We start from the raw sequence: 23,517 nt of genomic DNA, 5'->3' as shown, positions 1-23,517 counted from the left end.
TGCTCCTACTGCCTAACGTAGATGCCATCAGTTACAGCGCCAACCTGTTGAACCCCAAGAGGAGGAGAGTCTGCAGAACCTAGTCCTCCCAGCCCCTAGGTCAGGGGATCCGGCCCGGGGCGGGGACTCGCTGCGGGGCGGCGCGGGGAGGCGCCGGCCCCTCCCGCCTGCAGGCGGCGCTCGCGAGCTGCGGCGGCTCCGCGTGTTCCCATGGCAACGGCCGCCGGAGCAGGGCCGACCGCCGCCGCGACCACGCGGGCCTCGGGGGGCCCGGCCTCCCCGCTGGGCTGGCGCCCGGACGCCAGTCCCCACCCCCGGACCGTCCGGGGCTCGGGCTCGGCGGCCCCGCTCGGAGGGCGGCCTCGCCCGGGAGTCGCGGGAGGCTCGGGCGACGCGGGGCCCCGTGTGCGCGGCGGGACGGAGGCGGCGGCCTGGCCCGCGCGGGCTGTGAGCCCGGCCTCCGCTCGACGGCGGGCACGGCCTGGCGCGCGGCCCCGGGCCCGCTGAGTTCTTTGAAGCAGAGGCCTTGATTTTTCATCTTGGCTCCCTTCCCACACAGTACACGCCCCACGGGCCGTTCCCCCAGTCACAACGCCCCACTTCATCGCCCTCACACTGCGGGCGGCCGTTTCCTCTCCCCCAACCCACGTCCGCACCTGCACCTGCCTTCTCGGTCACTCCACCTGCACGCCTCAGGGTGCCCCAGACTGAAATCATTCCTGACCCCGCTCGGGCCCTCGTCCCTCCCTGCCGGTAACTCTTCCCTCCTGTCTGTTCCCGCTCATCTGACCCTCCCTCGCCCTCTCCCGTACGTCTTTGTCAGCGGTTGATTTTAGAGTCTTTCCATCCCGCTGCCACCACACCCGTCATCTGCACGGGCACCAGAACACCTTCTACCTGGTGTTCCTGACTGCAGTGCCGCCTGCCCACCGGGGCGATCTTTGTGAAATGCAAATATTTTCATGCCACCCTCTGCCTAGAATTCTTCACTGATTCCTACTGCTCTCAGACTAAAACCATTTGTTATCTGTCCCCTCTTTATCCCCAGCTTTATCCTTTGCTGTATCTCTGCCTGCCCTTTCTCCATTACACTAAATAATCCACCTTTCTCCAAATTCTCCACGTGCCAGTTCCGTGCAGTGAGTTGTCCTTTCATCTCTTGCTGTGTCTCCAGGCTTTACGTCTTCTAAGTCATTGCATGGACTCGGCTATATCCACCATCGCAAGGTTCGAAGCCATCCTCAGGGGCAGGTTTATAGCACAGTGTCTACTGTGGGAGAGAAAAGAGCACAAATCAAAGACATCAGCTTCTACTTTAAGAAAATGGGGGGTGGTGGGCCTCCCCTGTGGCACAGCGGTTGAGCTCTGGGTTGCGAAGCTGCCCGCAGCCTCTGCTGAGCCAGTTCAATCCCCCGCTGCTTCCTGGCTGCTCCCCGGCCACGGGAGGAGGGTCCCGCATGGCGCACAGACCTCTCCTGCCGCCCGCTGCTCCCCTCAGCAGTGTACTTCGGTCCTTCTGCCTGCTCTGCTCCCCGCTCTGGCTCTGGTGAATTCTCTCACCCTCCCGCGCTTCTGACTGTACCCAGTGCTTGTATAAATCAATAAATAAATCTTTAAAAAAAAAAAAAAAAAGAAAGAAATCTTCTAGGTTAAAAAAAAAAAGAAAATAGGGGTGAAGTGGGAAAGAGTAAATGAAATCTAAAGAAAGTTGAAGACAGGAAATAAAGATCAGACCTGAAATCTCTGGAATATAAAGTAGGAAAACAATAAGTCAATGAAACTAAAATTTGGTCCTTTGAGAAGACCAGTGAAATTTACAAATGTCTAGCCAGTCTAATTAAACACACACACAGACAAAAATTATCAAAGTCAGTAAGAGAGGTCACCACACTAAAGATTTTACAGTTATTAAAAATATAAGAAGAGGATATTATAAACAACTTTATACCAGTAAATTTTTTAAATGCATTTTTTTAAATAGAGGCATGCTTTATTTATTTATTTGTTTGTTTGTTTGTTTATACAAGCCCTGGCTACAGTCAGAGGCGTGGGAGGGTGAGAAAATTCACCAGAGCCAGAGCGGGGAGCAGAGCAGGCTGAAGGACCTAAGTACACTGCTGAGGGGAGCAGCGGGCGGCAGGAGAGGTCCACAGGCCATGTGGGACCCTCCTCTGGTGGCCGGGGAGCAGCTGGGGATGGAGCCGGTGCCGCAGAGGCTGCGGGCAGCTTCGCAACCCAGCGCTCAACCGCTGCGCCACCAGGGAGGCCCTATAGTAGTAAATTTTTTAAAAGATTTATTTTTATCTATTTATTTATACAAGAGCTGGGGTACGGGCCAGAGGTGCAAGGGGTGAGAAGATTCACCAAAGACAGAGTGGGGAGCAGAACAGGTGGATCTACTGAAATACACTGCTGAGGGGAGCAGCAAGGAGGCAGGAGAGGTCTGCTGTGCCATGTGGGTCAGCTCCCTGGCTGGGGATCGAACTCAAGCCCCAGTGGCTGGCAATAACTTGACAGGGCCGAGACTTAACCCGTGCACTACCAGGGAAGCCCAGTGGTAGTCTTTTTAATAACAGCTAACAAGTGCCTGCAATCTTTTTATGTTTGGTGACAATGAAACTTGAATGCTGAGCGAATCATCTTAGTTTGAATCTTAAAACATTAAGATTACTTTAGAACAATGAGAAATGGTGACCAACGCCAGTGGCTTAACAAAGAAATGACCGTGTCCGTGACCTACTTCCACACACTTGCAAAGAACATCTTGTCACAGAAAACCCTCTGCAGAAATGTCAGCTTGGCCTGACTCACGATGGGTGGCCCCATCTGTGTGTGTGAACATTTCGTCTTTAGAATCAAGACAAAGGCAGTCAGTACTCACTTATTGGAAGATGCAATAAAAGTTGCAGCAATTGCAAAATCAATAAATCCCAAAACATAAAGGTAGAATCTGAGTACAATGTCTTAATTGTGAACAGAATAGTTTAGCTGCTACCTGAGCAGCTCAAGGAGTCCTGAGTGTGGGTATGGGAACTCATTTCAATCTGGAGTCTTCAGGAATCAAGGTGGACCCTTCAAGGGAGAACTAACTTCCATAAGGAGACCATGTAACAGCATGGGAAAATGGCTACCATGTGTTGTCAAGGTTAAAGGTAGTGTTACCAGATGGAGAGATCCTCAGTTCTTGACTATGGCTAGGAGAGAATACAAAGCCACCTCCAAGCAAAGCATAGCTGCAGCTCTTTTTTTTTTTTTTTTAGAATTTTTTTTTTTTTATAGAGGCATTTTTTTTTATTTATTTGTTTGTTTGTTTCTGTTTTTGTTTATACACGCACTGGGTACAGTCAGAAGCGCGGGAGGGTGAGAGAATTCACCAGAGCCAGAGCGGGGGGCAGAGCAGGCAGAAGGACCGAAGGACACTGCTGAGGGGAGCAGCTGGCGGCAGGAGAGGTCTGCGCGCCATGTGGGACCCTCCTCTGGTGAACCGGCGCTGCAGAGGCCGCGGGCAGCTTCACAACCCAGCGCTCAACCGCTGCGCCACCGGGGAGGCCCTCTTTTTTTTTTTTAAAAAAAAGATTTATTTATTGGGCCTCCCTGGTGGCCCAGCGGTTGAGCGCTGGGTTGCCAAGCTGCCAGCAGCCTCGGCTGCACCTGTTCAATCCCCGGCCTCTGGGCGAGGGTCCCACATGGCATGCAGACCTCTCCTGCCACCCGCTGCTCCCCTCAGCAGTGTACTTCGTCAGTCTGCTGGCTCTGCTCCCCGCTCTGGCTCTGGTGAATTCTCTCACCCTCCCGCGCTTCTGACTGTACCCAGTGCTTGTATAAATAAATAAATCTTAAAAAAAAAAGATTTATTTATTTATGCAGGGCCTTCTGGGTGGCACAAGGGGCTAAGACACAACCTGTGAAGCTGTTTGCAGCCACTGCAGCATGAGTTCAATCCCTGGCCAGGGAGCTATCCACAGGGTGCAGCAGACCTCTCCCATCTGCCTGCTGCTCCCCTAAGCAGTGTATTTCAGTAGACCTGCCGGTTCTGCTCCCCACTCTGTCACTGGTGAATCCTCTCATTCCCCGCACCTCTGGCCTACACCCTAGCTCTTCTGTCCATAAATGAATAAATCTTTTTATATTCATATAAATAAATGCATATAAGAACTGGGATACAGGCCAGAGGTGCGGGGAGTGAGAGGATTCACCAGAGACAGAGTGGGGAACAGAACAAGCAGGTCTACTGAAATACACTGCTTAGGGGAGCAGCAGGGAGACGGTCTACTGCGCCCTGTGGGTAGCTCCCTGGCCGGGGATCAAACTTGTGCTGCAGTGGCTGCGGACAGCTTCAAAGTGCTGAGATTTAACAACTTGCGCCACCACGGAGACCCCTGCAGCTCATTTAAAGCCAGTACACTCTGGAGAAGTCCAAGCTGGTAGCGTCCAGGAAGAGCAACTGCACTGAGTGGCAAGGGATCTTCAATGGGATGCAAGGACCTGCTCACTCCATCCTATTCTGAAAAAAATGTTACCAGGTCCATGTTCTGCCCTCTGTCTGGACCTGGGAGTCTTGGACCTTCCTGCCCCTGCCTTCCCAGCAAGCACATCCCAGATGTTGCCCTATCAGCCCCTGCAGATTTTTCCCTGGATACTGTTGATTCTTTAGTATCTATTGTCTTAGGCACCCTCCTTAACTACCTAACAGTAGGATAGAAAATCACAGCAGGTTGTATTTCTTTCTGGTTACCATAGTGTTTGCCTGTAAAGGCAAAGATGTCTGCACATCTTCCTTCTTTAAGGCTTCAGTATTTTTTTTTTTTTCATTTAAAAAGGCTTATTACGGTTGAGCGCTGGGCTGCGAAGTTACCCGCAGCCTCTGCAGTGCCGGTTCGATCCCCTGCTGCCGGCGAGGGTCCCACATGGTGTGCAGACCTCTCCTGCCGCCCGCTGCTCCCCTTAGCAGTGTACTTCGTCAGTCTGACTGCTCTGCTCTCCCCTCTGGCTCTGGTGAGTTCTCTTACCCTCCTGCGCTTCTGACTGTACCCAGTGCTTGTATAAATAAATAAATAAATCTTTAAAAGGGCTTCTTAGGAAAAGGAGAAAGAAAAAGGGAGGCACCTGCGTAGTCACAGGTGGGCAGGAGTGCTGCCAAACCTTCAGTCTTTCTACCAAAAAAAGAACTGTGAGAGGGCCATGGGGAGGCCATCAGGACCATTCCAGAACATATAAGAAGTTTCAGGCCGTTTAACTCCCCAAATAAGAGTGGGTGGCAGCATCATGTGTGCAGGACCCACAGCACATGCAGATGTGCAGCTGCTGTTTTCAGTTTCCTTTTCTGGCCAGATAATCTTGGCTTTGCTGGCTGACACCAGTGCCAAGATTAGTAATCACAGATTACTAATTGGTTGTCACAGATCCACCTGGAGGCTCTAGGTGGGAGAGGGTGGTTACTTCCCCATAGGCACTGGGTGGGAGAAGAGAGAAGCACAACCCCAAATAGACCTACAAACAAGGTCTAATCCTGTTAAATGGCTGCCCAGAGGCAACGCAGCCTCTGGTTCCGAGACTCAAGTCATTCTCTCTGAGCTTGAGCTTACAACTAATTACAGAGATCTCGGAGATAGTGGCAAACATTTCACCACTCTCTGTGCTGACTCTCCACGCAGTGGTCTCACAGAATTGCTCCCATAACCAAACTGGTTGAAATTTAGGGATAAAGAGGGAACAATGACCTTTTAAACTTGATAAAGTAATATTTTGCCGTTGAATGAACTTCTGTTGCTATACCCCAAATGCTTCTAAAAAAAAGCGTGATAATTAAATTTCACACGTAATATAATACTGTTTTTACCCACACACAGTTCATTTTGAAAGGCTTCTCCCATCTCTTGTATTAGCAAAGGGTCTTAGTGAAATTGGTTGTATTTGTCCTACATCTGGGTTGGGGGGGGGTGCTCATTTCTCTCAGTTTAATTAGAACTTATAGTGTAACAGGGTGGTCCCAGGAAAGGGGGAGGTTCCCTGCTGCCCCTCTCCCTGTCCTATAACAATAGGAAACTATAAAACTATAGGAAAGACAGATATTCTGGCCAGGCTTTTATCTTTTTGAAGAGCTCTTTAAAATGATATTGAATGCTTTGCTATTCTCTTTTCAGAGCATATTAACAAATCACGCAGTGTAAGGGGTCGTGTAAATGTTGGTTGTATATATTTTTTTGCCCTACAAAACTGAGAGGGGAATGATCTGATTCACAGGAGTGCAATAAAAAATGCATTAAGTTAAAATTCACTAATTGCTAACGTCTGTGAGTGGTCAGTTTTCTTTCTTCTTTACTTACAATCTGTATACACAGAGAAACACTCATTTGTTGTGATTTTGCCCTATTTGTCTTCCATAACTCCGCAGGCACACAAATCGCCAGGTGTCAAAGAAATCGCAGGCTCTAATGCAAACCACAGACTCGACAAACAAGTCAGTATCTTAATGTTTTTTCTAAATTTGGTTCAAAGAGGAGAATTTGAAGACCAGGGGTAGACTTTTGTAATCTACTAGACTGTGTAGCTGGTCTGTCACTTTTGCAGAATATCAGAGAGGAATAAACAGACTGATGACCTGTTCATAGATGAAACCGTTAAGAAAAGCCTCCCCAGATCCTAGCTCTGGATTCACTTTTTACCGAATGCGCATCCCTGCCCCCAACCCTGTTTTAACCCGGGCATGGAGTGTGAACTTTTATTTGTTCAAGCAAAAAAAGGAAACCAACATGAGCATGCAGCAGACACGGCAGCCCCATCACTCCCCAACGGACTGGGCGGGACCCCCGGGTGCTGCGGCCCCGACCTCCCCGGGCAGGGGGCGCGGCCAGGCTCTCGGCCGCTCCGCGGGGCACACGTGTTCCTGCCAAGTTCGGCGGCCGGCGCCGCAGCCCCGCCCCCCCCGCCTGCCCCAGGCTCCGCCCCGTGTACCGCCCCCCGCGCCCCCGACCAATCGCGCTCCGTGGCGTGTCCTGGCCCCGCCCCTCAGGCCCCGGTCCCCCGGCTTTGTTCTCCTCCCCCCTCCCTCCTTCAGCCTGTGCGCTCCCGGCAAACCGAGTGGCAGCCGCTGATTGGTGGCTGCGGCGCAGCCAATCAGGAGCGGGGCACCTCACGTTAGCGCCCGGAGCTTTAAACGCGGGGCGCGGCGCGGCGTGCGGAGGAGGACGGGTGGGCGGCGCCGCGCGCAGCGCCCGGGCCGCGCCGGGATTGGTCGCCCCGCGGCTCGCCCCGCCCCCAGCCGTCCCGCCGGCGCGTCCCGGGGCGTCTTTCTTCGCGCGAGGCGCCCCCGAGGCCGGAGCGCGAGCCGCAGCGCCGGAGGCCGCGCTCTGCCCGCCGCCATGAGGCCCCGGAAGGCCTGCCTGCTCGCGCTGCTGCTGGCGCTGGCGCAGCTGCTGGCCGCGGCGGGCGCCCGCGGGCCGGACGACGGTGAGCGGCGGGGGCGGGGGGCGCCGGGGGCCGCGGCCCGCGTGCGCGGGGCCCCCCGGGGGGCGCCGCCCACTTGCTGGAGTTTCGGGGCGGGGGCCGGGCCCGGCCGCGAGGGGCCCCGGCAGGAGGCGGGGAGGCCGGGGCAGCCCCCACAAGGGGCGCTCGGGCGGCGGGACCCCGGGCGGGGGCCGCTGCTTCCCGGGGGGCGGGGGCCGCGGGCGCGTCCGGCCGCCGGGGCTCCGCTCCTGGGGAAGCCCCGGTGGGCCTGGACGGGAGGCCGCGGCGCGGCGGGGCGGGCTCGGCTGGGCCGCGTCTCGGCGGAGCCGGGGAGCCTGCGTCGGGCCCGGGGCGAGGTCCGCGCCCGGCGCTGCGCTGCGCACCAGCTCCCGGGGAGCGGCCCGAGGGGCGCCGGTGAGGGGGCGCAGGCCCGGCCCGAAGGCTGCGCCCCGAGAACACGGCGGCCCGGCGCTCGCCGGCCTTTTTTTGGGGAGGAGCAATGACTGTTTTTCCCCAGTGAGTTGGTTCTCACGTAGATGACCGCCCTTCTCTAGTGTTGGCGGGCGGGGGATGCGACCTTTACACCTTCAAGCAGGTTGAGTAACGCACCTGCGCGCGAGTCCCGATAGGAAACCAGCGCGCACCTGCGGGGGAGCCGAGCCGGGCGCCTGCCGCCTCGGGCCTCTGTCCAAGTCGAGTCCCCCAAGTACACCCCAGCGGAATGCGGGGCGAGCCGCAGAGTCTGAATGTTAGAACAAGTTTTTCACGGCTCCTTAGGCAGAAGATTTTTGGGGCAGGGGGGTGGGGGGGAGGGCGCATGCGAGTTTGAGGCCCAGAAGAATGGAGGGTACCTTTGGACGCTGCTGAAAAGCAAAATAGTTTTGTCTTGGTTTTCACCCAGTGATTTGATTTTGGGGGTGATTCTTAAGAGGCCTGTGAGAGTGATCATTTGGGTCACAGGTCACTCAGGCAGCAGAAGCCCTGGGAAGCTCTGGAGTGACCCTGGAATCGAGTTGTCATGGCCACAGGGCCCTCTGGGGTGGCTGCGGCTTCTAGTCCTCCAGTTACACTCAGATCACTGTCCTGTGGATTTTGGGGGGGGTCTCCACTTTGTAGCTTCTTCACCCTGGATGTTCCAAGTCTTTTAGGTTTTGGTTTTGTCTTCCTTTTTGGCCTCTCACATTCTAAATTCAAACAGTAGAGTGACGTGCTGAGGTTTCCCCATCCACCCCAAGAGCCTGGTTCCTCGGTGGCATTTAAGCTCGGATGGCATCAACCACGGACGGCAGGGTTGGCCATGTCTCAGGGCAGAAATCACTGGGCCGTTCACTTCTTCGCGGGGAGAGCAGTGAAGGGAAATATTTTGAAAACTCTTTGTTGCTGCCTGTTGGGGATTGGCTTAGTTGTAAAAAACAAAGGGAAATTCACTTGCGAGTAGTGCTAAGAAGGGGCTCGGGTGTCTTTCTGTGTGAGTGGTAGCCACCAGGCTTTTCTGCCTCCAGTGCGCACTGGGAAGAAAACCTAATGGACACTCTAGTAGAGCAGATAAGTCAGTGATCTGGATAGACCCTGCCCTGGTAGCTGGGTGGTCCACGGGTAGGAGACATAAAGCGCTCTGTGTCTTCTGGAAAGTGGGTGTAATGTGTTTCCCACAAGGGGAGAGGCGCCTGGCACGTAGTGATGTCATAGCTGATCACACATTTCTGTCACTGTCCAGTACAGGCCGTTAGGTGCTGACCAGTGGTGGAGTTTGAACATGGCAAGCTCTTCTGTGGTGGTGGGGATACCCTGAAGGCGTGGCCAGCGTCCAGGCCGGGTGGTGGTGTGGACAAAGGATCGCTTCTTATGTCCCCCAGATGACACGGGGCCCCACATTTCAGCAGTGGCGTTTCCCTGTTGGCCAAGCCACGTGGAGATGGTGTGAGAGGCCACACTGGTGAGGAGGAGGATACTTTCCGGAAGGTGCGGGGAGACTGGATTTAATTGGATTTCAAAGTGAAGCCTAGTGAGGTGTGGTCTCCCCCGCATTGAGTGGGGTGTTTTCCTTGCAGGGGGTGGGAACACAGAGCGGCGCCTTCTCCAGAAACTCACCAGACTGATTCAGTCCGGGCTGTCCGCGTTCTGGGGGAATGGACGGGGAGGCGTCCTGCCTAGACAGCTAGAGACCGTGATTAGGTCCTGGCTTTTTGCTTGCCGTCCTTAAACAATAAAAACGGAAATTACCTTGTTTAAGGTTTCAAGAAATGAGTTTCCCATACCCTTTCACAGATGGCAGCTTCCGGCTGAGAGGCAGCTTTGCTTCTCTGTTTTGTAAATTCACCTCCTCCCTGTGGAGTAGATGCTGAATCCCCCTTGGCCGCGTTCTGCCCGAGTGCTTTCTCTCCAGCTTGCCCCCTACCCCTGCGCTACTGTGAGGCACCTGTGAGGCAGCGTGGGTAGGCATGGCTGGAGAACCCCGCCTCACTGGGTAGCTCACAGCCAGGCAGGCCTCTGCAGCCTCCGGGCCCCTCCTCGCTCCCCTCACTGGAGCAGAGAACCTGTAGGACCCTCCTCCCCACCAGGTTTGCAGCCTCGTGCCCCCCTCGGTAGGACTTTGAAGAGAGGTGAGGGAGACCAGCCCTCTTGAAAGCACCTGTCACTGAGGTCCATAGGCTGTCCTAGGGGAGCACAGAACTGGCCCTGCAGGCTCAGGGGCAGACACTAATTCTGGACATGTCCGAACCCCCAGCCAGCCAACGTTAAGTTCAGAGGTTCCCCAAGAACATTAGGCCCTCCATGCACGGGGACGGGGCAGAGAGTGTGCATGGCCCTCCCCCAGTGGAGTTTGTCTTCTCTGGGGTCTGGCCCCCTGCGCATCCAGGGAGCCGGTTCCTCCCCGCCCCATAGAAGAGCTGGGGTGCAGGCCAGAGGTGCAGGGGGTGAGAGGCTTCACCAGAACAGAACAGGAGGATCTACTGAAATCCACTGCTGAGGGGAGCAGCGGGGAGACAGGAGAGGTCTGCTGCGCCCTGTGGGTCAACTCCCTGGCCAGGATCACACTCAGGCCGCAGCGGTGAAGCAGAGAGCCTGGTTCTTAATGCTCTCTCCCCAAAATGTGCAAAATAGGGGAGTGGGATGGGAGAGCTGCGGCCCAGCCCCGGGGGTGGGTGGACAGGGGAAGGAACTTGTCCCAGGAAACAAGGGCCTCAAGTTTGTTTTGGGGGTGGGGCAGGGGTGCCGCTGTGCCTGCTTCCCTGACTTACTGCCAGGACTTGACTCCTGGGCTCGGGGGAGCATTGTGTCTTCAAAGCAGTAGCTCACGGTACTGCACTATCTCTGGGGCAGCTTGTCCGAAAGACCCGCCGGCCCCTTGGAGCGGTCAGGCTTCGGAGGTGACGCGTGTTCGTGACCATTTGCCGGGCGGGAGAGCCACGTTCCCGAGGCCTGTGCTCGTGTGCCTTAGCACTCTAGTTTGGCCAAAAGAAAACACCAAACCTGCTGAGCCTCGGTGAGACGCGCTCGGCCCCTCGTTCTTGACCTCCGGCGGGCTCCCTGCCGAGGCGGTGTCTGTAGCATGTTTTGGTGCGTGTTGACCTGAAATCCCTAAACTTCTTCAAGGGGTGACACCCCCTCTGGAGATGACTCAGAACTGGCTTTGTAAGTCAGACCTAATTCCTTACCCTCTTCCCCATCACGCTTCAGTCTTTCCCAAGGACAGGCTGGAAGTCTGGTGTGGAAGTCACCTTGCCTTTGAGCACAGAGGTGGGGCACCGCGAAATGAGGTGCCCAACGGCAGAGCTGGGGTATGGGTCAAAGAACCTTGAATTAAAACGTGGCCTGACAAGCCTTCAGGCCTGAGGGCTGGCTCAGATGGGGAGGCGGCTGCAGCCGGGGGTCTGTCTGGGCAGGAAGCATGCAGAAAGCAAGGGGGGGGGGGCGCTATAGCTGGCATGGGCCCTGTCCTATCCTCCAAGTGCTGCTGTGGAGTTTTGACTTTAAATTCTAGACCTGGGGTTATCAACCACCTCTTAACCACGAGCTCTGAGTGGTGACCACACCCAGTCTGCAAACTTAGAGCCTGATCTCTGGGCGGGCCCAGGTGAGCACTGCTGCCTGCAGGGCCTCGCAGATTCATGACACGTTTTGAGGGTTTGGGGTTCTGGGAGAGTCTTAGGGAGGCGAGTTGATGGTTTCCTGACCAGCCTGGGGACTCTCCGTTCAGATGCTAACAAAGAAGATGCCATGGAGGATGAGGACGAGGAGGAAGACGAGGACGAAGACGAGGACTTGGAAGTTAAGGAAGAAAACGGTGTCTTTGTGCTGAAAGATGCGAACTTTGACGACTTTGTGGCTGACAAGGACACGGTGCTGCTGGAGTTCTACGCTCCCTGGTAAGGCCCACATGCCTGACCCCCCTCACCTCATCCAGCATCCATTAGCGTCCTGGAGGAGCTGGGTGCCCGCTGGTCCCGCGTCCAGGATTCAAGTCAAGAATATGTGGTTCCGGTGGGGGAGGGGCTTGCCCAGCTGTGCTGGGGGGCCAGGTGCAGCTCCTTACAGCCTGTGCCCCTCCTGCCTGCGATGTCCAGTAAGTGGGGCATGTCTGGCTCCCTGGAGAGGCAGAGCCAGGTACCCACTTTCCTGTCTTTTGCCCTCATGGTGCAGGGCGCCGTGGCTCCTGTGTTCCTCCCCACCCCGCTGTGTTTGCTCTCATAATCCCTTCCCTGCTTCTCGGAGTCAGACACACTATGTCGTTGGCCAGTGCCTGTGTTCAAGTATGGTATGAGGGTTTTTCTATAAAAATACCTAAACAGGGCCTCCCTGGTGGCGCAGGGTGTAAGTCTCAGCACTATCAAGCTATTTCCAGCCACTGTGGCCTGAGTTCAATCCGTGGCCACGAGGCTGACCCACAGGGCGCAGCAGACCTCTCCTGTCTCCCTGCTGCTCCCCTTGCAGTGGATTTCAGTGGACCTGCTTGTTCTGTTCCCTGCTCTGTCTCTGGTGAATTCTCTCACCCTCCTTGCACCTCTGGCATGCACCCCAGCTCTTGTATGCAGAAATAAATCTTTAAAAAGTAAATTACTTTATTAATAGTACATTAAAATATTTTAATAAAAGATATTCATAAATGTTCTTTACTGCATTCATTGTAAAGCAGCCAACGCTGGCACGCTTAGCATCAGAATACTGCATTGTCGCCAGCCAGGGTGACTGGCCAGTTTCCGCTGGCTCTGAGGGATTGCGTGAAATAGTGGTTTTCATACAGAATTTTTTTTTTAATTAATTTATTTATATAAGCACTGGGTACAGTCAGAAGCGCAGGAGGGTAAGAGAACTCACCAGAGCCAGAGGGGAGAGCAGAGCAGGCAGACTGACGAAGTACACTGCTGAGGGGAGCAGCGGGCGGCAGGAGAGGTCTGCACACCATGTGGGACCTCCCCGGGCGGCCGGGGATTGAACCAGTGCTGCAGAGGCTGCGGGCAGCTTCACAACCCAGTGCTCAACCACTGTGCCACCAGGGAGGCCCTTCATACAGAATTTTGACCTCGCAGACCCCCCTGAAGAGTTTCTCTGGCCAAACTTGGAAAGAAAATCCTGTGGTTTCATGATATTGAACACCAGAGCTGGGAGGTGAACCTGGGTCTGTGGCTTCCGGCGCCCTGGGCCTCCCTGTCATGTTGCCTCGTTTCTTGTGCCTCTTTTTTTTTTTTTTTTTTTAGATTTATTATTTATTTAAAAGATTTTTATTTATTTTTATACAAGAGTGGGGGTACAGGCCACAGGTGTGGGAGGGTAAGAGGATTCACCAGAGACAGAGTGCGGAGCAGACAGGCAGATAACCGAAATACACTGCTGAGGGGAGCAGCAGGAGCAGCAGGAGAGGTCTGCTGCACCATGTGGGAATCTCCCTGCCGGCCAGGAATCGAATGGTGCTGCAGAGGCTGCGGACAGGTTCACAGCGCTGCGCTCAACCCGCTGCGCCACCGGGGAGCACCTAAGATTTATTTTTATGCATACAAGAACTGGGGTGAAAAAAAAAAAAACTGGGGTGTAAGCCAGAAGTGCCGAGGAATGAGAGAATTCATCAGAGACAGAGTGGGGCACAGAACAGGCAGATCCACTGAAATACACTGCTGAGGAGAGCAGCATGCTGGACAGGAGAGGTCTGCTGTGCCATGTGGGTAGCTCCCTGACCAGGGATAGAACTCAAGCTGCAGTAGCAGGTGATAGCTTGATATAGCTGAGTCTTCACCCACCTGTGCCGCCAGGGAGGCCCTGTCTTGCTCCTCTTAATGGTGCACGTTTCTGGCCCTGATGCGATTCTTGCGTGCACCGCTTGACGTAAGTTAACCTGCTTCTCCTTGATTGAATTCTCAGGTGTGGACATTGCAAGCAGTTTGCTCCAGAATATGAGAAAATCGCCAGTACCTTGAAGGAGAATGACCCCCCCATTCCTGTCGCCAAGATCGACGCAACTGCTGAGTCGGGCCTGGCCAGCAGGTTTGATGTGAGCGGTTACCCCACCATCAAGATCCTTAAGAAGGGGCAGGCTGTCGACTACGAGGGCTCCAGGACCCAGGACGGTGAGTGGCGCTTGTGCTGTGGGCTGAAGTCGGGTCCGGCCTCTCCCTGAGGGCGAGAGTGAGGGCAGTGAGGATCTGGTAGTGGAGAGAAAGGAGGATAAGCCAGTGATGTGGGAGCACCGTGCACCAGACTAGGGAGCACTCTCTGTGGCATGTTCAAGGTAACAGGTGAGCGTGTCCTTGAACCAGCGTCCCACTTCAGACCCCGACACGCAGGGTCTGGTGCAGATGTGTTGAGAAGGACCCGAGGCCGAGGGGCTTGCTGGAACCCTAGAGGAGCAGCTCTTCTCCTCCTTCAGTCCGGCGGCAGCAGACCCACCTCGGGGCCTGGTGGGCTCCCAGCTCTCTAAGCTTCAGGTCAAGCTCCATAACCTGCATTTCTTTGGAGGGCGCAGGACTTGCTGAGGGTGCCGTCCACGGGGTCCACAGCAAGTGGAGACCCACCAGGGGCCTGACGGTCCCTCCGTGACTTGCGTTAGGCACCGAGTACATGGTGTTAAGCGGACATACTTTAGCACAGTCATTTCTCTTTTAATCACTAAAATGTTACCATGGGGCCGTGGAAGTGCCAGGGCCCAGGTTGTGGGCCACAAGCTGCCCTTGTCTGGGATGAGCGCCCTCCTGGGCCAGGCCTTGGGCTGTGTCCCAGAATGCAGGGGCTCTCGCACTTACCTCAGGGTTCTCTTCCACCTGGTGTGAGTCTGTTCTGTGATCCTCTGAGCACTGGGGTGGGGGGCGGGGGGCACGAAGATAGTCATGCCCACGGAGCCTTATTTTCACACTGTATCTGTCTGTGGGCCGGGTGATGTGTTACCCTGGGCTGTCCTCGGGTTAACTGGCCAGGTGGGGTGCGGCATTTGCCCCTGGCTGCTGCCGAGCTGCCGCCCGTGCACCTCGGTGAACTCCAGGGCACTGCAGGGGTGCACGCCTGGCCTGGGGCCAGCTCCGCCGCAAGAAAGCATCTCAGAGTTTGCTGCTCTGCTCCTAAGACCCTTTGGAAAGTGCTTCGAGAGAATATGCTCTGTGTTCTCCGCTGTTGGATCCTCTCTGAGGAATGAGGGAGGCGACACTTCCTAGTGACTGCGCCCGAGCACCAAAGCTGCGGCTCCTCTGTCTGTTTTTCTCATGTTCTGCGTGTATTGTGTGACGTGACAGCTAGTGAGTGGGCACACATGTGCCTGCATGATAAGGGCATGTCCTCTTGGAGGCCGCTGGTGGGTGACATCACAGGTGGTGAAAGGGCAGGTCTTGTTTTCTGGCTGGTCACAGCAGCGGGCACAATGGGCCTCAGGCCTGCATGGCGCTGACTGTCCGCAAAGCCCTCGGGAGGTGCGGCTGGCTTTCAGGAGGTCCCACGTAGGCCCTCCACCTTCCCTGTTCTGCACCTGTCCCTGGAGCTGGTGAAGCATCGTGGCATGGGGCCTGCGGGCACTCAGTCTCTTGGTTTCTTTCAGAAATTGTCGCCAAGGTCAAAGAAGTCTCCCAGCCCAACTGGACGCCTCCCCCAGAAGTCACGCTTGTGTTGACCAAAGACAACTTCGACGAAGTGGTCAGCAACGCAGACATCATTCTGGTGGAGTTCTATGCCCCCTGGTGAGTCGTGGGTCATGTGACTCGGGTGTTGCTGGGGCCTGTGCAGAGCCCATCTGTGTGGAGAGGGCTGCTGCTTCTAAGTCTTTGGGGATAGGTGAGCCAGACACAGGCCTGGAGTGGGCAGGGCAGCAGCGCTTGTCCGGGTGAGTTCCTTGTGGCTCAGCTGGTTCTGATTCTGGAGTGTTTTCAGGCTCTGGCCTAAACGAGAGTGAGCCCGGGTGGGGGGGTGTTCCCACCTGGCTGGGAGGGTGCATCCACCCTGGAGGAACCCTGACACACTGGCTTCCTCCTGCAGGTGTGGGCACTGCAAGAAGCTCGCCCCTGAGTATGAGAAGGCGGCCAAGGAGCTGAGCAAGCGCTCACCCCCGATCCCTCTGGCGAAGGTGGACGCCGCCACGGAAACTGACCTGGCCAAGAAGTTCGATGTCTCTGGCTACCCCACCCTGAAGATCTTCCGCAAGGGCAAGCCTTTTGATTACAACGGCCCACGGGAAAAATACGGTAGGCTGCTCCCTTCCTCTGCCGGTGGACGGGTGGGCAGGGGCTCCTGGCGACTGGGGTGGGTGCCCCAGCACCCAGCCCCTGCTCAGGCCCATCTCTGCCCACAGGTATCGTGGACTACATGATTGAGCAGTCCGGGCCGCCTTCCAAGGAGATTCCAACCCTGAAGCAGGTGCAGGAGCTCCTGAAGGACGGAGATGACGTGCTCATCATCGGGGTCTTCCAGGGGGAGAGCGACCCGGCCTACCAGCTGTACCAGGAGGCCGGTGAGTGCTCCAGCCTGGTGCGTGCACAGGCCGGCACAGGCCGGGCTGTCTGCGGCTGCTGGGGAGTCTTCTGCTTCCACGTCAGTTGGAGGTGGCTTGATAGAAGATCGAGACAGCCTCTATGGGAGCGAGCTTTCCTTCAGGGCGCGGGGTCACAGTGATGCGACCTCGTCCTCACTAAGTAGAGGGTTCTGGTTATTCCATCTCTCTCCCTCCTCGCTTCTCAGGAACCAGCTTCATCCGGGTTCTTCATCCACCTCTGTGCCCTTCCCAGAGCACCTCTGCAGGGGAGCCTTGAACAGAAGGGAGGGCTCCTGAGTGAGAACCAGGTTTGAGTCTTGGCCCCGCTGGTTATGTGTGTCATATAACCTGCTAGGGCTGGGCCACAGGTGGTGACGTCTCGGACAGTGTGTTCTGTCCCCCGCCGTGATCTTTGCTACTTCAGGGGTTCATGGAGATGCTGCAGATGAGGCAGTTGGTAAAGAGCCTGGAAGTACCAAGTGCCCAATAAACACCAGTCTTTTCCAGTCTGAGGTGCGAAACCCTGATGAACAGCTGCCGACTGTGTTCTCTGCCCCTTCCCATGTCCATTGTCTGCCTGGGTCTACTCTTCCAGGGGCAGGTGTCCTGGCCCATGGCTTCTGAGAGGAGCTGCACCATCTCTGCATTCCCTGGGCCTTTCCAGGACAAGCCTGCCGCCCCGCTCTTCAGTAGCCTCAGCATGGGGTTTCATCTTGGGAGTTTCACAAGATTTAAATGAAAGCACTGCACTTAGCCCAGGAGCCAGCAGTTGGCTGTCATGTCTGAGAAATTTGCTCTAGGTTTTTCTTTTTTAAAGATTTATTTTATTTTATTTATTTATTTATACAAGCACTGGGTACAGTCAGAAGCGTGGGAGGGTGAGAGAATTCACCAGAGCCAGAGCAGGGAGCAGAACAGGTAGAAGGACCGAAGCACACTGCTGAGGGGAGCAGCGGGCGGCAGGAGAGGTCTGCGCGCCATGTGGGACCCTCCTCCAGTGGCCAGGGAGCAGCCAGGTATTGAACCGGCTCTGCAGAGGCTGCAGGCAGCTTTGCAGCCCAGCGCTCAACTGCTGCACTACCAGGGAGGCCCCCTTTTTTTTTTTTTTAAAGATTTATTTATGTATACAAGAGCTGGGGTACAGGCCAGAGATGCGGGGGGGGGGGGAGGGTGAGAGGACTCACCAGAGACAGAGTGGGGAGCAGAACAGGTGGCTCTACTGAAATCCACTGCTGAGGGGAGCAGTGGGTGAGACAGGAGAGGTCTGCTGCACCCTGTGGGTTTCTCCCTGTCCGGCCTGGGATTGAACTCATGCTGCAGAGGCTGCGGATTGCTTCATAGTGCGATGCTTAACCCCTTGCACCACAGGGGAGGCCCCAGCTGTAGGGTTTTTCTTGAGGTTTTTTTTTCCCTCGCAAATTCCAAGGTACGGTTTTTTAGGCTGTAATTTACACCTGTCCCGGGTTTTTTTTTGTTTTTTTTTTTTTGTTTTTTTGTTTTTTTTTTAAATAGAGGCATGTTTTTATTTATTTATTTATTTATTTTATTTGTTTGTTTTGTTCATACATGCACTGGGTACAGTCAGAAGCGCGGGAGGGTGAGAGAATTCACCAGAGCCAGAGCGGGGAGCAGAGCAGGCAGAAGGACCGAAGTACACTGCTGAGGGGAGCCGCGGGTGGCAGGAGAGGTCTGCGCGCCATGTGGGACCCTCCTCCGGTGGCCGGGGAGCAGCCGGGGATCGAACCGGCGCCGCAGAGGCTGCGGGCAGCTTCGCAACCCAGTGCTCAACCGCTGCGCCACCGGGGAGGCCCTGTCCCGGGTTTTTAAGAGTAAACCCTCTTCAAGTGTCCAAGCTCCCGGTGTCTCTATGCCATGCCCGGTGGTCGTCACTTTGTCAGGGCCTTTGCTTTGGCCACTGTGGGCGATGAACAAACCTCGGCCACTGAGCACATTTAATCGTTGACCTTTTCTCTTTCTTTTTTTTTAGAGGCATGTTTTTATTTATTTATTTATTTTATTTATTTATTTATTTATTTATTTATTTATTGTTTGTTTGTTTGTTTGTTTGTTTGTTTTGTTTATACATGCACTGGGTACAGTCAGAAGTGCGGGAGGGTGAGAGAATTCACCAGAGCCAGAGCGGGGAGCAGAGCAGGCAGAAGGACCAAAGTACACTGCTGAGGGGAGCAGCGGGCGGCAGGAGAGGTCTGCGTGCCATGCGGGACCCTCCTCCGGTGGCTGGGGAGCAGCCAGGGATGGAACCAGCACCGCAGAGGCTGCGGGCAGCTTCGCAACCCAGTGCTCAACCGCTGCGCCACCGGGGAGGCCCGACCTTTTCTCTTTCTGTTTATTTCCCAGCTAACAACCTGCGAGAAGATTACAGATTCCAGCACACTTTCAGCACGGACATAGCCAAATTCTTGAAAGTCTCTACCAGCAAGTTGGTCATGATGCAGCCTGAGAAGTTCCGGTCCAAGTACGAGCCCAAGAGCCGGGTGATGGACATCCAGGTGGGTGAGAGATTTGCCTGCTGCCTGTGGGGTATTGTAATGTGGAGGTTTGCTCCACATGGAGGGTCTGGGTGCCAGCCTAGCCTGGAGGGCATTTGTGTTCGGGTTAGGGGAGGGGCTGTCTTGTCCCTGCAGGACTGGGGCCAAGGGCCCTGGCAGAGCTCTGCCTGCTTTTGCCTAAGGATTTACTCCCTCTCTTCATGCCTCCCGCTGAGCCAGCACTGGCCCCTAGACACCCACCACAAGGGCCTGCTGTGCACCTGGCCTTGCTCTTGACAGGCATGTGCTCTGGCAGGCGGCTCCAGCCAAGGCCTGCAGGGTGATAACAGGTCTGTGGTCACAGGGGGAGCCGCTGAGTGTGCCTCGGAGACTTGGGCACCATGCCTCTGGCAAGCCCTGCCCAGCCTTCAGTGCCACACGGGCACTTGCCTGACTGTCCCAACCAGCTGGGACTCGAGCGTGGAGCTCACCCCCACTTCTAGCTCTGTGACCTTGGGGTAGAAACTTGGCCTCGCCGGGCCTCAGTTTTCTTGTATGTTGTGGGACTGCTATCCGAGGGGCCCAGGTCCTTGGTGACTGGGACCCCGCAGAAGCCTCCAGAACACTGCACATCCCTCTGCTGACATCCCTGAGCGCCGTGTTCTCTCGGGACTGTGCACCCAGCCAGTCACAGGTGCCATCTCCCCTGAAAAGCCACCTCGTGAACCAGGCTTAGGAGCCCCCACCCCATCCCCTGGCCTGACAACCTGCCTCCCCATGGTGGGCAGGGGGCAGTTTGAGGTGGAGCAGCCTCACCCAACCCCGCACTTGTCTGGCCCAGGCTCCCACCTGAAACCACACAGCTTGGCGCAGCGTGCGGACAGGGTTGGTTTCTCAAGGCCGAGCTCCAAGCCTTATATGCCTGCTTGCTTGACTGTGTGTGGGCAGGTGAGGGGCTCCCTCCCTTTCCCTCTCCTCCTCTCACCCTCCTGTGCTCTGGGCGTCCCTAAGTGTCCCTGGAAGGGCCATTCGGGGGACCTTAACTGCTGGGACTATGCCATTGGGTCCACGCCTTCCTCCTCCACTTCCTAATTGACACCGACTTTGAGCTCAGACCAGAGAAGAGGGCACAAGGTGTCTGCGGTCGCCTGCCAAGCTCACATAAAATTTACTGGAGGGAAAGGAACCCCCAAAAATAACAGGGAGATCCTGGGGTGTGCTGGTTGGGGGAACCCCAAAACAGTTCATCCTCAAAGATGTCATTAACAACAATAAAAGGTGGGACACCGTTTTGGGGCCTGCTCCTCACCTGTCCCCACTTTGAAGCAGGGCTCCACGGAAGGGTCGGCCATCAAGGACTACGTGTTAAAGCACGCGCTGCCCCTGGTGGGTCACCGCAGGACATCCAACGACGCCAAGCGGTACTCCAAGCGCCCCCTGGTGGTTGTATACTACAGCGTGGATTTCAGCTTTGATTACCGTGCAGGTGAGGGTCCCCAGGGGCCAGCTCTGAAGGTGTGGGCGCTCTGCTCATGCACTTAGGAATCCTGCCCCAGGCCTGCAGCCTGGTAGCCGGTATTGGCTCTGGCACTAGGGTCCTTTTCTTCCTGTGCTGCATGTATAGCTACCCACTTGCCTTCCATTTTTCTGTAGGAGGGCTGCTCAGAGTCCAGTCCAGCTCAGAGCTGAGACTTGGCTCGGACGCAGCAGAGCAAGTACTAGCCCAGCCCCTGCTTCCCAGACAGCTGAGGCTTGTGTCCCTGGACACAGGCCTCACAGACACCTTGGCCTTCTCACCATGGCCCACCTGCTCGCAGAGGCTTTTTCAGAAATGCTTGTCTGCTTGAGGTACCTTGGGGCTGGGACTGGGTCAGGGAATATGAGCAACAGAATCTTGAGTTTATCTCAGACTCAGCTCACAGCCTTGGGTCTTCATTGCAGCTACTCAATTTTGGCGAAACAAAGTCCTGGAGGTGGCTAAGGACTTCCCTGAGTACACCTTTGCTGTGGCTGATGAGGATGACTTTGCCACGGAGGTCAAGGACCTGGGGCTCAGCGAGAGTGGCGAGGACGTCAACGCCGCCATCCTGGATGAGGGTGGCCGCAAGTTTGCCATGGAGCCCGATGAGTTTGACTCTGACGCCCTCCGCGAGTTTGTCACAGCTTTCAAGAAAGGTGAGTCTCCTGGGTGGACCACGGGGACCCCTGGCACCCCGCCTGCCACTTGACCACAATAGCGGTGCCCCTTCACTCCTCTGGAGGGTTCGTCTGGCCCTGGCCTTGATGTCGGGTTTTCTCTCCTGTGCTGAAGGACGGGGCATGGAAACAGGGAATCTTTCTTTTTGCCTCCTCTTTTTTTTTTTAAAAAGATTTATTTTATGCATATAAGATCTGGGGTGCAGGCCAGAGGTGCAGGGAATGAGAGGGCTCACCAGAGACAGAGTGGGGAGCAGAACAGGTGGATCTACTGAAATCCACTGCTGAGGGGAGCAGCGGGGAGACAGGAGAGGTCTGCTGCGCCATGTGGGTAGCTCCCTGGTCGGGGATCGAACTTGTGCTGCAGTGGCTGCGGACAGCTTCGTGGTGAAGAGACTTAACCCCTTGCGTCACCAAGGAGGCCCTCTCTTTTGCCTTATTTTTAAATATGAAAAAAAAAATGTATGTCTTGAATATTTCAAGATAACTTATTTTAAAAACATTTAAGGTAAAACAGGTGTTTGGACTTGGGAATAATGTGCGTGTAGTAAATGTGGCCTGGGGTTGTAATGAGAAAGTATTTATTGCTCTTGGCTGAGTATGTCACCCAGTTTTTTCACACTGGCTGGGTTGGGACAGGCTTGGAGGCTGTCTCCTGCCCTACATGCTCTTCCCACTATGGTCTCCAGTGCCCACTCTGCCCAGGCAGCTGCTCTTGTGACTGCCTCACTGGACAGGATCCAGAGGCCCAACAGGCCTGGGGCAGGGTCCCCACTACGCTGCGGTCTCACTGCTAGTGTGCACAGAAGCCAGTACTCTGACACTGACTCTTGGGAGGAGAGCAAGCCTGCAAGGTCCTCCAGCAAGGAGAGGGAGGAGAACCTCAATCCTGCCTCCCCACCCTGAAGAGCGCAGGGGCTTTCACAGGAGTGGCGGTAGAGGAGCAAGCTGGGATGGGGGAGCTGTGAGGCTGGGTCAGGTTTGATTGGATGGTTGGCTGTGAAGTGGTCGGTGTAAGGACAAGCTTTCTCAGGTAACTGCACCTTCAGGATTCCTGTTGCTGGACCCCTTGTCTCTAAATGTGGTCTGAGGGGCGCAGCCTTTTAATTTTGGCTCCTTGTTGGTAGGCTCTTAGCTCGACCCACTTGGGTTCAGTTTAAGGTCAGTCGCCTCTGCATGAGCTCGGGTTGTGTCATCTGCTCTGCTGTGTCTGAAAACCTCAGAGGAGAGTTGATGTCCTATGTGGCCTCGGTCTGACCTCGGTTTCGGGATGCGCTGCACCCTCTCTGGCCTTCAGGGGCTGGGAGAGTAGGAGAAATGAGGAAGCCCAAGGACTGCGTTGCCTGTTTGTGGGTAGGCTTTGGAGACAAGGCCCCACCTAGACCAGTCAACTCCCGGGGCCCGGGGCATTTTCTGTGCTCACGCTCCCTCCCCTCCCCACTTGCAGGAAAACTGAAGCCCGTCATCAAATCCCAGCCTGTGCCCAAGAACAACAAGGGCCCAGTCAAGGTCGTGGTGGGGAAGACCTTCGACTCCATCGTCATGGACCCCAAGAAGGACGTGCTCATCGAGTTCTACGCGCCCTGGTGCGGGCACTGCAAGCAGCTAGAGCCCGTCTACGCCGCCCTGGGCAAGAAGTACAAGGGCCACAAGAATCTGGTCATCGCCAAGATGGACGCCACCGCCAATGACATCACCCACGACCGCTACAAAGTCGAGGGGTTCCCCACCATCTACTTTGCCCCTAGCGGGGACAAAAAGAACCCAATTAAATTTGAGGATGGAAATAGAGATCTGGAGCAATTGAGCAAGTTTGTCGAAGAACATGCCACACAGCTGAGCAGGACCCGGGAAGAACTTTGAAGGCGCGCGGTCCGCAGAGAGGGTCAGACACTGTGGCTTCCGCGGGAGGCGCCTGCGCCGGAGCGCCCGAGCTGCCAGTCAGCGCGGCCCGGGGTGTCCTTGTTTGTTTTTACTGTTTTATACTCTGGCATTTCACCTCATGCTCTGAATACTGAATAGCTACGAATGACTTGATAGTTTAGGCCTGATTTTTACAGAGGAAACGTCTATTTTTATCATTATTTGGGGTTTGATTTTTTTTTAACCTTTCACTTTCTTTAATATATTTCCTCAGAGCAGATAAGTTCAGTCTCTTCTTGTGTGAATGTTTTTTTTTTTCTTTTTTTTAATTTAAAGTTTAAAAAAACCTTTGCCAAATCATGTTGATTTTTGCCTTTTATTTCATCATAGTCTGAGGAGCTCTCAGTAGGAGCAGACCTGGCTGGCAGGGCTCTGTGTTTGCCTCCTGTGCTGCTAGGCGGGGGACAGTCACCGAGCACCCACCTGGGGCATAGGGGCCCAATCCAGCCGGCCCCAGTGGGGTCCAGCATCAAGGGCCAGGAGCCTTTCCCCGCCCCCTACCCTCTGAGCTGTGTCTGA

General features: G+C 55.4%; 1 protein-coding gene across 2 annotated transcripts; it reads left to right on the top strand.

Moving 5' to 3' along the window:
* Positions 1 to 7,361: 7,361 nt before the first annotated feature.
* PDIA4 (protein disulfide isomerase family A member 4) lies at positions 7,362 to 22,938 on the top strand (the record flags this gene model as incomplete). Of its 2 annotated transcripts, none has more annotated exons than XM_084230199.1 (10): positions 7,362 to 7,449; positions 11,648 to 11,816; positions 13,804 to 14,009; positions 15,464 to 15,602; positions 15,898 to 16,103; positions 16,211 to 16,369; positions 18,749 to 18,900; positions 20,209 to 20,365; positions 20,821 to 21,054; positions 22,523 to 22,938. In XM_084230199.1, the coding sequence occupies 10 exons, from the start codon at positions 7,362 to 7,364 to the stop codon at positions 22,936 to 22,938; spliced, it is 1,926 nt and encodes a 641-aa protein (XP_084086325.1). The 2 variants fall into 2 exon arrangements, with proteins under 2 accessions (XP_084086325.1, XP_084086324.1); XM_084230198.1 differs by having other exon boundaries at positions 20,206 to 20,365.
* Between the last annotated feature and the right edge of the window lie 579 nt (positions 22,939 to 23,517).

This window comes from Talpa europaea (genome assembly GCF_964194135.1).
Source record: "Talpa europaea genome assembly, chromosome: 3".
In the NCBI taxonomy this organism is placed as follows: domain Eukaryota; kingdom Metazoa; phylum Chordata; class Mammalia; order Eulipotyphla; family Talpidae; genus Talpa; species Talpa europaea.
This window is presented reverse-complemented; position numbering and strand designations above follow the sequence as displayed.